The sequence below is a fragment of the Penaeus chinensis genome, chromosome 1, assembly GCF_019202785.1.
Source record: "Penaeus chinensis breed Huanghai No. 1 chromosome 1, ASM1920278v2, whole genome shotgun sequence".
NCBI lineage: Eukaryota > Metazoa > Arthropoda > Malacostraca > Decapoda > Penaeidae > Penaeus > Penaeus chinensis.
Window position 1 is genome coordinate 28,823,968 of NC_061819.1, and position 13,477 is coordinate 28,837,444.

At 36.4% G+C, this 13,477-nt stretch overlaps 1 protein-coding gene across 1 annotated transcript in view; it reads left to right on the forward strand.

Annotated features, from left to right (window-relative positions):
* Window positions 1-5,093, forward strand: part of LOC125036773 (dipeptidase 1-like) — a 71,761-nt gene extending 66,668 nt beyond the window's left edge. Inside the window, exons 12-13 of the mRNA XM_047629671.1 lie at window positions 815-953; window positions 3,082-5,093. Coding sequence (XP_047485627.1) covers window positions 815-953; window positions 3,082-3,183 — 241 coding nt within the window. The 3' untranslated portion in view covers window positions 3,184-5,093. The remainder of the gene's footprint in view (window positions 1-814; window positions 954-3,081) is intronic.
* The last annotated feature ends 8,384 nt before the right edge of the window (window positions 5,094-13,477 follow it).

Sequence of the window (13,477 nt, forward strand, 5' to 3'; positions counted from 1 at the left end):
GTCGGAATGTGTTTGAATGACGTCTGTCTGGCTGGCTGGTTGACTCTCTCTCTCTTTCTCTCTCTCTCTCTCTCTCTCTCTCTCTCTCTCTCTCGCTCTCTCGCTCTCTCTCTCTCGCTCTCTTGCTATCTCTCTCTCTCTCTCTCTCTCTCTCTCTCTCTCTCTCTCTCTCTCTCTCTCTCTCTCTCTCTCTCTCTCTCTCGCTCTCTCTCTCTCTCTCTCTCTCTCTCTCTCTCTCTCTCTCTCTCTCTCTCTCTCTCTCTTCTCCCTTAATTCCTTCCTTCCTTCCTTCGCCCATCCCTCGCTCCTTCCTTCTCTCCCTCCCTCACTCACCTCTCCCTCCCTCCCTCCCTCCCCTCTCTCCCACTTCCTCCCCTCTCTTTTCCTCCTTCCTTCTCTCCCTCCCCTTTTCTTCCTTCCCTCCCCTTTCCCTCCCTCCCTCCCTCCCTCACTCACTCGCCTTTCCCTCCCTCCCTCCCTCCCCTCTTTCTCCCTTCCTTCCCTCTCCCTCCCCCCCTGTCTCTCCCTTTCTCCCCTCTCCCTCCCTCCCTTCCCTCTGTCTCCCTCCCTCTCCTCTCTCTATCTCCCTCCCCTCTCCCTCCCTCTCTCCATCCCTCCCCTCTCTCTCTCTCTCCCTCCCCTCTCTCTCTCTCTCTCTCTCCCCTCTCCCTCCCTCTCTCCATCCCACCCCTCCTCCCTCCCATCTCCCTCCCTCCCTCCCCTCCCCTCCCCCTCCCTCCCCTCTCTCACCCTCCTAACCAAAGACAAATAATAACTAACCTTCGTTCTCCCCCCCCCCCCTCTCCCCCGCCAGGACTCCGGTGGGCCTCGAGGACGTGAGCAAGTACCCCGCCTTGTTGGCCGAGCTGCTGCGTGACCCCAGGTGGACGGTGGCTGACCTCAGGAAGCTGGTGGGCGAAAATATCATCAGAGTGTTCTCGGAAGTGGAGAGGGTGAGTGGCTGGGGCTCTGAGGGGGGGGGGGGAGATTGTGGGGGGGGGTGAAGTGGTTATGTCTGTGTGTCTGTCTGTCTGTCTGTCTGTCTGTCGATCTATCTGTATGTCAGTCGGTCTGCCTGTCTATTTGTTTATCTATCTGTCAATCTACCTATATTCATTTATCTATGCATAGATAAATAGAAAGATGGATAGATAGTTGGATGGATAGATAGAGAGATAGATAGATAGATAGATAGATAGATAGATAGATAGATAGATAGAAAGATGGATACAATGATAGATAAATATATATGGTTTAGATAGATAGGGTTATACATTAATAGATATATATAGATACATAAATATACATATACATAAGCACATTCAGATAAATAATTGGATCGAAAAATATACAGATATGAAGGTAGATAGAGAAGTAGATAGAAAGCTAAATAGGTATACACACATAAACACACACACACACACACACACACACACACACACACACACACACACACACACACACACACACACATACACACACACACATACACACACACACACACACACACACACACACACACACACACACATATATAGATAGATAGATAGATAGATAGATAGATAGATATAGTTATAGACATAGTTATATACATATATACACTACACAATTAAATTCTTCATTATCGAAACAACACACAGTTTGGTCTCTTCTCTGTGGCCTCCTTTGGGGAAGCTTAGAAAAAAAAAATCGATAAAAAGCACAAGCAGCGACTGACAAGCACAATGGAAGCCCCTTGAGTGTGCGGCCCTTCTCTCGCATTGGCGGCCGCCGCTCGTGGGAGGCCAACTTTCAGAACAACGCCAAGATTTTCGCCTTTTTGTCATGGATTATTTGTTCCTTTTCTGATTATTTGCCCGTTTGGAATCTCTTGTGTCTTGGATTCTTTTCAGTTACATCAATAATTAAATGAAAATTTTAATCTTCGTTTTATTTTTTTGGGGTAAACTAATCATGTTCGTTTATGTGTAGGTATATGTATACACGCGCGCGCACACACACACACACACACACATACACACACACACACACACACACACACACACACACACACACACACACACACACACACACACACACACACACACACACATACACACACACACAGATAGATATATAGATATATAGATAGATAGATAGATAGACAGATAGATAGATATATAGATATAGATAGATCTGTCGACAGATAGATAGATAAATAGATAGATAGAGAGATAGATAGATAGAGAGATAGATAGACAGATAGACGAAAAGGTATAAAAAGAGAGAAACAGAATAATTCACAGATAGAGAGATAGCTACTGATATCTATGATTCTGCATGTATGTATGTATGTCCGCTGGCGTTCGCGTTTCGTCTTGTTCATTTCGAAAAATCATTTTACTCTTGTACCGTAATACATCGATGATTATTATTCGAATATAAAGCTGTAGTTTATTTGGAGGGGCGGAAGGGTGTGGGTTTCGCCTCCAGTTTTATGAGGGATCCAGCATATTAAAAAGACATGTTTCACTACAGATGCAAAAGAATGAGGTCATTATCACAGATATAACACCGTCATAATCTTGTTAATGAGGATCGCTGGTAATTATCATTTTCCATATATTATCAGGTATATGATATTCGGTATCTTTTTGAAGTATCTATCAATAAAGTTTGTTTTTTCTTCTATTATTATTATCAGATCATGTTATTGATCTATATTCGTTTAGTCTTCAAATTAAGGCTTATTGTATTACCAGATTATACGAGTAAGATAGCCTCTAACGGTTTGTTTTTATTCTCTTTGCTTTTCGTTTTTAATTCATGAAATATGCATAGGCATTGATAGTGATGATGATGACGTCATTCAAACAGATCCAGACCCATACTAATGAGATGTTTTTCTTCCCTCTCTTTGTCACTCTCTATTCCTTGTCTCCTTCACTCTCCACTCTACCCATCTCTCTCTCGCTCTCTCTCTCTCTCTCTCTCTCTCTCTCTCTCTCTCTCTCTCTCTCTCTCTCTCTCTCTCTCTCTCTCTCTCTCTCTCTCTCTCTCTCTCTCTCCCTCCCTCCCTCCGCTCCTCCCTTTCCTCCCTAGGTACGCGATGACCTGATGACCAAGGGCGTGGAGCCCATCGAGGAGGAGATTCACCCCGAGTACCTCCGAGGCAAGACGAACTGTACTTACTTCTTCGACTAAAATGTGATGACGTCACGGCGGCGCAGGAGGCACACGCCAGTTCCTCCTCCGCAGTCTTTATTACGGCGCGAGAGACACAAAGGGAGAAACAAAGAGAGCCTTTATGTTGTATAGTGTGGTTTTATACGGACGCAGATTTCTAGCAGAGTTCTCAAGAGAGTGAGGCGTAAATAGAGAGAGAGAATATATATAAATAAATATATATATCTTATATCTAATATCTATATCTATATGGGACGTTTTTGTGTTTGTGTTTCAGAGTGCTTTAGTAGAGTATGTAAAGTGAAAGACAACCAAAGACAGCTAAAATCGAAGAATATTTAGGTACTTTCGTTCGGACTATCAACCAAAACTCATGAACCATAAAGGCCGTCTTGGGACACAGGAACCCTTTTAACTAGGTCTTGTGTCGGACAATGGTGCTAGAATCTGTGCCAAAGGTGAACATGTTGCCCTATATAATGTCTAATGTTAATTACCGAAGTCTGGGTTCCTATTGTATGTGTATTCTTGTCGTCTGGAAGGAAAAAGCTGGAAACTAAATATAAAAAGATATATATGACAGACAAACGAGTTTTAATTCGTGTGAAACAGTGGTGTTGACTTTGTTGATATAAATATATATTATTTTTTAGTGTGGGGGAGAAAGCCCAAAGAAAACATATCAGCGAAATATTTTTGCGGGTTGTATTGCACCCGAAGTAAAATATGCGATATTAAAAGAAAATGCTATTAAAACAACAAATGTTTCGACAAATTTCTTCCGAGTGAATATCTTGTTTAGAAAAAAGAGAAACACTTTTTCGTGGATATTGTTATGCAAAAAACTGATCTTTGTTTTCTAATTCATCACAAGCATCAGGCAGAAATGATTTGTCCCGGAGTAAAGTACAACGGACTCTCAAGCATAATTCCCGGTAAATCACCCGGATTAACACCAAAGCAAAGTTTGCTTTCGCAAAGGGTTCGCCCAATGTGAAAGATATTCGACAATAATGTGCTCAATACAGAAACTACATTTTGCTGGAACATTCATTGGAAAGAGAATTGTATCTGTACAGGTGTGCTGCAAGGTGCAAACTACAGTGCGCAGGTCTCTGTGCTAGCGTGGGCCACCTGCAATATCATAGAGCATCTATTTTGCATTTGAAGTTTTCCTTTCTTTATAAGTTGGTATAATTGTGGGGGTATTTTTCTAGATCTTGATTAGCTGTATGATAGGAAACCTGCAAGGACTATTGTAATCGTTTTTATAAGTGCGTGTGATTATGTCTAAGAACAAGTTTCATTTGTATAGACACGCAATACTTTAGGGGGAAGGAAGATGGTGACGAAGTTGCGTAGACGTATTATCAACCTCTCTTGTTCATGTATCAAAGATACAAACATCTTAATAGGCAATTGCGACACGCTCCTGTAATATTCTCGTCGGCCAGTTTTTTTTCTTTTCTTTTTTTTCATCCAATCGGCCGCCATTAGTCGTCACTTAACATAGCAAAATAGTCAAGCACTAAGTGGGCAGACATTGCATAATATATTTTGTGAGTGCTCATAGAGGATGAGTAGCTGGGAAGATGCCCTCGAGGTATCCCCGCTAAGACTCTCTCCCTCTCAAGATGTCATCTGGATCGACATGTCTTCTCACAGACGTTGCGTATTATTCCTAGAAACACAGCCTATGACTTTAGTAAGTGGCTATAGTCAGTATACACATAAATAAACATATATATGTACACATCGTAGTTCGTGCTCAAACAAAATAACTGTTTCATTCTGAACTCTTTCGTTTTGTCGTTTTCTAAAGTGAAAAAACGGATATTGGTATAAACGTTGGAAATGCGAAGTACTTGTTTTAGAGGACCAAAAGGCAAGCAGTAAGGGCCTACAGAGAATCGGCTATGGCGGAAGATGTAGCTGTAGGGAATATATATATATATATATATATATATATATATATATATATATATATATATATACGTACATATATGCATACATACACTCAATACTGTACACATGTAGACACACAAAACACACACAAAAAAAAACAATAACTAGACTCCATATATGCACATGAGGATGTGTACAGGTAAATATATATACATACATACATACATACATACATACATACATACATATATATATATATATATATATATATATATATATATATATATATATATATATATATATATATATATATATATATATATAAACGATGAACAAAACTAAGCTACTGATCCTCCGACATGGCCATCTCTCCGCGAGCTACTCTTACTTGCCTGTCATTAGGATCACGTGACCAGCGGAGTCTGACGCTGCCTTGGCACCAGAGCTTTGACGACAGTGGGGGTGTGTCTGGGAGGGGTAACCGGGACCAAAGGGGGACGGTAGCTACTGTGGGTTTCAAAGGGGGAAGAGCCCCACCGAAGCTCCTCGCCTTTGTTAAACCGGTGTATTTTTTGTCGGGGGGAGGGTGCAGGGGGATTTATTATCTTTTTTTAAATATGATCTTTCTTTCCTTCTCTATTTGTGTTTTTGTGAGGACATGTGACAGCAAAAAATGAGCTTTCCGTTGTGTATTGCGAAGGCTATTTTTTGCTTACCGCGTGAGTCAATACTGTAACAAGGGGAATTGGGTAAATAGATGTTTCTTTCTTTTATACTGTGTGGAAAATAATTAAAGAACGAGTTGTGTGTGATGCTTCAAGAGGGGAACCATCATTATTTTCAAATCGACGGTTTTTTCTACAATCTACATACTTCTACACTATATAAGCACATTTAAACTTCTTATGGTGACAATTTTTTTATACCTCATGTCTTTTTTATATATATACATACATAAAATAACTGATAATTGGAGAGTAAGGATAGATGTAGACATTGTAATTGTTATACCTAAAGCTGTTACATTTATAAGATTTTTTAAAGTGTAAAATGCAAAAGAGACCCAAGGTGATGATTGAGTAACATTATTCGCGTGTGTGTAAAAAATGCAAAAAACAATTGAATGTCGGGTTTTTGTTGTTGTGTTGTGTCCAGCCCGACTTTGTTGCTCTAGTAGTGCTGGTAGGCTGGTCCCCGCCAGGTGCAGCGTGCAACATGGAGATAATAACAATAATTAATAATAATGATTATGAATAAGAAGCGTGGAACGGGTCGAGTGTGGTTCTGCCAAACGAAGATCTTGTTTTCATTTGTGTTATTCATGTGTTTTATTGTTATGTTCATCTTCATTTTTTATTTTTAAGAAGCCGTCCTTGCACCGAATCTGGTGCGACGTGGTTTGAAAAAACAACATGAAAACAAATAACAACGATAATATTCACAAGAGACCTATCAATCACATATAATACACATGGGTGTATGAAGTGAATTAAGAGTAAGAACTTTAATATATGTTAAATACAAAAACGAACAGCAAAAGCACAAATAAGCAAAATAGGCAAGTCATTTCTCATCGAGTGGGAGAGAGATTACCAACACAATGTTAGAGTAATCTACGGGATTTGCTCGCCTTTGTTCAACAATAAGGCCATCAATATCCCGATAATGTTCCATGCTCCACTTGGCTGTTACTGCAGCCTTGCAGTTTATACGAATTGGGATCAATATCAGTAAGTGTTTATCCGAAAAAGTTTAAAATCACAGTCGTGATAATGCAGGATTTTTTGTAAATTTATATTTATTTATCTTATGTTTTTTCGCTCTAAGTAGTAACGGTAAGTGACCAAAAAAAAAGAAAAGAGAAAAAAACACTAATTCTAATAAAAGAGATGAAACGATTCGACAATCAGCAGTGACCACCAGCTTGACCTAACCTTCGTGAAGTGGGGAGTCCAGAGCCCTGTGCTAGAGTGCGCTAGTCTCTAGTTCCCGCCCGCCTAGGTACTCTCGCTCTCTCCCTTTCCTTTCCTTCCTGAGTATTTCTTCATTGTAATTGCTGCCTTAAAAGATTACAAGATAGCTGTGGTTAATATAAAAGAGGATATTGCCGTCGTAGATGATTGGTGGTGTGTGGCTAGCAGATTTTAGTGAAATTCTTTCTTTCTTTCACTTTGGTATTGGGGCTCTGGTCTGCAGATTTATATTAGAAACTGTAAATTTATTTGTTAGGTAAGATATAGCTTGCATATCGTAAAGCATGTACTATATTGCGTAGTATTTATATCCTTGCAGTATTACAGCTATTCTCAAGTACAGAAAATTAATAAAATGTTGTATATACATTATATAACATTGGTGTGTACACACAAATTCATATATATTTGCGTATGTATACGGTATGTATATATATGAACATATATATATATATATATATATATATATATATATATATATATATATATATATATATATATATATATATATATATATATATATATAGTATATGGACATACATATAAAGCATATATGTGTGACATGCATGAATGTATAGTTCAGTACGTGAAAGTATGTTTGGCAGTTTGCGTGCACATGATGAATGTCTTGCTTATCATCGCAGCTTTGACGAATGCAGCAGAAAGAAGTGTTAGATGAATGAAGGGATGAGCTCAGAGCTTGTAGGGAAGCAAGAACGGAAGCAAAAGAGAAATAAATGGTAATAATTACGAGTAAACAGCCACGCCTCCTATAACAATAGCTTCTCCAGAGTCTGGTGATCTTCATCTCATCACGTCCTTCCCGAAGGATACTTCTTTCATCCCTCCTCGTCGGGCGCGAGGGCGACCTCGAGCGGCGTTCGCGCTCCGGCAAGGCCAGTCTCGCACGCCGCAGGGAGAGGGTGACCTTGCTGAGGCTGTGAAACCTTGCAAGGTCGTTGGGCCTGTAAACTCACGTTCGGAAATTGCTGTTTCATGTTTATTATACAATGAAAGTGCCTTAGCAAGGTTCGGTTTCATATGTGCAGATTGTGACATTGTGCATATTGCAGAGTTGCTGCTGCTGTGCTGCTGCTTCCACCGCTATGTTTGTGTGTGCAGTTGTCAAATTACACGGGGGAATGTGTACTGTACTATTGGCACAGCTTTTACAATAGATTATTTTCGAGTCACGTGTGTTTCTACGCGACATCGTCTGCACTCTATACCCGTCAGAGCTAGTGCTTACTCCTAGTCCTTTTTTAGTCGCAACGTTATTGTTTGTATTCTGCTAACTTGTCCTGAATACCCTAGTTCTCTCTGATAGGAAATAATTGATGTGCCTGTTAGCGCTCATAGTATGTATGGGTGGAGTAGGAGAGGACCCTCCATGTCGGGCGTTAAGGTGCGGTGGGTTCGTGCATGAAACGACATCACGTGTGGCAAAAGAGAAACAAAGAGGCTTTCCTTCACCAACCTTCCCCTTAACTTCCTAGACAAAGGAGTAAGTGTCCGTCTTAGTCAGTCTTTTAGTAAGTTCTTCTGCTAGCTGATAAAAGAAGACGAGTAGTTACTACGTAACAACCCCATATCAGCACCCGAGTCGCCCCAAAGACAGCTATAATTATATCAAAACTTGACTGAAAACTCTTCCTTTCTTCAACTTCAGTGAGGTGGATTTCATCACCCGCATCTCTCACTCGACCCCGGCAGGTCCCTGAAGCTTGTTAACTATCACCTCTTTGCGAAACCTTGTATAGAATTTCATGAGGCAGTCTCCAAGCGGCAACTAATATCAAGGAAAAAATCGTCAAAAGTATTGCTAGTGATAACAATACCAAATCTGTCGGAAAATAAAAATGCCGCATCATATATATATATATATATATATATATATATATATATATATATATATATATATATGTATATATACATACATATATATACATATATGTATTTGTGTGTATGTATATATGTGTGTACATGTATATATGTATATATAAAGAAATATATACATGATATATATCTATTTACATATGCATATACATAAACACACACACACACACACACACACACACACACACACACACACACACACACACACACACACACACACACACACACACACACACACACACATACACACCAATATATATATATATATATATATATATATATATATATATATCTACATATATATATATATACATAGACATATACACATATATACATATATATACATATATATATACAAACACACGCACACACATATGTATATGTACATACATACATGCATGCTTACATCTATACACACATGCGTGCATCCTTACATACATAAATATACATATATATAATAATTTTTAGACACACACAAATATATATATATATATATATATATATATATATATATATACATATATACATATATACATATATACATATATATATATATATATATATACACACACACACATGAATAAAACAAATGGATATCAATATGATTGACTTCTTATACAACATACAAGAGAGACTCGCACTGACATTCATCTCATTCCTTCATGCCTCATGAGATTTCGTCTGTTTCTTTTTTCCCGTTTTGAAAAAACGCATCCCTTTACATAATTATTTCTACCGAACTCTCAACCACACTTCTTTCCTCTCAATATAACCTTCATCCCTCTGTTTTCTATTTCCACGACCTCATCCATTCGGCTTTTTGTCATTCCATCTTTTCATCGAGTTATCTGCTTCACACACACACACATCCCCATTCTATTTATGCTATTCATTCGCCTTTCCATTCATTACTAACCACCGCCTACTGATTCCATTCATAAATCTCGTTTGTGAATGGTCGGCGTATCGTAAGTCACAATGATCATCATGACCGTCATTATTGCGCTGTGTTCTTCGCTATCAAACCCATTTCATTGCCCGCTGCGATTCACTCATGAAGTCATTCACTGTTCTAGACGTCGAGTTCTTTCGTTTTCGTCCATTTTCGTTTCGTTATTAGATAGTGTATGTGAAAGTTCTGATATGGATGCAAGCTCATCGATTATCACATAGAAATACACACATATTTTTTTTCTGTTTTAAATGTTACCATATATAAATAAGGTCGTTTTTGTTACCTCACTAAACTGTACGACTCAGCACTCCATTTTCATGATACGAGATCAGTGTACATTTTAGAGAAAAACAACCTTTGTAAAGAAGACTAGGTCTATTTTCCTATAATTTTCAGTATCTAAGAGGAAGCATGCTCGAATTCGTAAATTTATAATATTCACTTGCGCCATGTATGAAACTGAGATTCAAAATTCAGATATCACATCATTTCTTTCTGTGTTATGCGGTCCGTGGACTGCGTGGTTTTCTTTAATGAACTCATGCCCATTTCATGAATGTGTGTATCACACTATTTCGTAATCAATGTCTAGCACTTTTTTCTCGCGTGATGTCTGTGATCTTCCATTTTAGTACATCAACCTCCGATCGAGACATCATGTGATTTGTTTAAATCAGAAGTCGTTTAAGTCCAAGTGATAGCACATTATACAATGTCTTACAGTCTCAAAAATGTAAGCTAATTTACAGCACCTTGCCTCTTCTTTCTTACTTTTTTGTGTGTTACTTCATCATGAATATTATCTAGCTTCACTGAGTTTTTAAAAATGTGCATTTCTCTGCCAATTAGTACTTGGATGACCCTTTATTTTTTTTTCTCTCTCTCTTTGTTATTCTTTTTCTTTCTGTGTTATTCTCTCCCAACGATAACTGGAGGCTACGCTTTGGATCCAGTTATACCGTTGGGTATTGCACGAAGAAATGTTTAAACATCAATAAATTTAAAATTGTGATAAAACTTATTGACTATTATAAACAAAATAATACAAGAAACAATTACTTATCAATTGTCCGTACATCGGACTAGAAGGGGAGAAAAAAAAGAAAAACAAATATGTATATAAAAATGGAGGTTGCAGGTCCTCTGTTAATGTAGAGGTAGATAGTAAGTTAGAATATGCCGCATGGGTGCCAAAAGTAAATAGATAATAAGAGTAAATAGAAAAGGAATAAATCAAACAGAGAACCTGCACCTTGCGACCAGGATTACCAATGGGCTGGTACCAAGACCTCCTTGTTGCCTACCCCAGATTGAGCATGTCGTAGGAAATGGGGATAGGGGAAAAGGGGGGGGGGGGAGCTTTTAGGGGAGGGGTAGGGATAGGGGAATGGGGGAGGGAGGCGTGAGGGGATGTTCTAGAAGCTTTGATGATCGGTTAATTACAAACTTTCGAAGCTCAGAACGCTGGAAGGCAGGCCAAGAACAGCACACAGGGCTACAGAGATCCAGTGTGTGGGAGGGAGGTTGTTACGCACAAACCTTTTTCATCTATTTTCGACATGATATTCTGTGCTCTATGTTTTCAACTGATGGCAGCGCTTCGACGCCAAGGGCGCTGTTAGCTATATCAAATATTTGCTGCTAGTTTTCTGTTTTGTCAGGATGAATATCTTTGAATTTGTAAATATTTATACCCAGAATAAATGTATATTGTTGCTGTTAATTGCTCTGAGTTTTATTTTCCGACGATATTATACTTGTGATAACATTCCTTGTAATATTAAGAGATAAAAATGTGACTGTGTGTTTTATCTGATCATGCTCACTCGAACATTCCTGGACCTTTGTGCTAAACTGCCGTGTGTTTGGGAATGGAAAATTAGTTTTGAAGACTGTCAATCAATTCATGTTATTTCTATCATTATTACTACCATTATTATTTTGGGCTATCCTTGTACATATTATTATTGTACATTACTATGACTTTTATTATTATTATCATTATTATTATTATTATTGTTATTAATTTTTATTATTGTTATTATTATTATTATTATTATTATTATTATTATTATTATCATTATTATTATTATGAATGGTAAAGACCATGTTGATACTATGGTAGAAAAACCCACAATGTAAAACTAGATTTATTGAAATTGAGACTACAGTTTCGGAATCCACCTGGATTCCTTCCTCAGACCTGAGGATGGAAACCAGGTGGATTCCGAAACTGTTGTCTCACTTTCAATAAATTTAGCTTTACATTGTGGGTTTTTCTACTATTATTATTATCATTATTATTATTTCAAGTATTACCCTCATTATTACTAGTACAGTTATTGACATTGTCTTTATCATTATTGTTATTAGCATTATTATTACGATTATTATTATTATTATTATTATTATTATTAGTATTATTATTATTATTACTGTTGTAATTATTATTCGCATTATTATAATTACAATTATCATTACCATTATCATTATTATTATTATTATCATTACTATTATCATTACTACTATTTCACTAAAATTATTATTATTTTTTATTATTGTTATTATTATTATTATTACTATTATCATTATTATCATTATCATTATTATTATTATTGTTATTATTATTATTATTATCATTATTATCATTATTATTATTATAATTATTATTATTATTATTATTACTATTGTTGTTGTTGTTATTATTATTATTATATTATTTATATCATTATTATTATCAGTACCATTATTAATATCATTCCATATGTGTTTATCAAAGCATTATTATCATTATCGCTATCATTATAATTTTCATCAGTGAAATTGCCATGGATATTATTTCTAATGTTACCACTAACAGTGACCTAAACATCAGAATTATTATAACTTTTAGACCTGATCATTGCTGGTCATCATCAAGTGTTTAAGAGACTCCATATGCTATTCTAAAAGTCGTATTAGAAAGAAACATGCATATAAAGGCGTTTAAAGCAATGGTAATGTTAGCAATCTTATTTGTAATAATGTTGACAACAATAAAGGATAGTGATGAGAAAAATAACTAAAATACTTATAACAAATAAAGCAGTAATAATAACAAAACAACAGTAATAAAAATAAGGACAATAATAATGATAGTATTAATAATAATAGTAATATCTGTAATGATAACAGGAATATTAATGATGCTAACAATGATAAGGATACTACTACTACTACTACTACTACTACTACTACTGCTAATAATAATAATAATTATTATAATAATAATAATAATAATAACAATAATAATTGTAATAATGATAACAATAGAAATAATAACAATTTCTGTTATCATCTTTATTATTGTCATTAGTGTTCTCATTATTGTAATGAAACAATTATTATTATTGTTAATAATAATAATATAATAATAATAAGAAGAATAATAATAATAATAAGAAGAAGAACAATAATGATAATAACAACAACAACAACAATAATAATAATAATAATAATAATAATAATAATAATGATAATTATCATTATTATCATTATTGTAATTGTCATTAGCATTGTCATTTCTGTAATGGTAGTAGGAGTA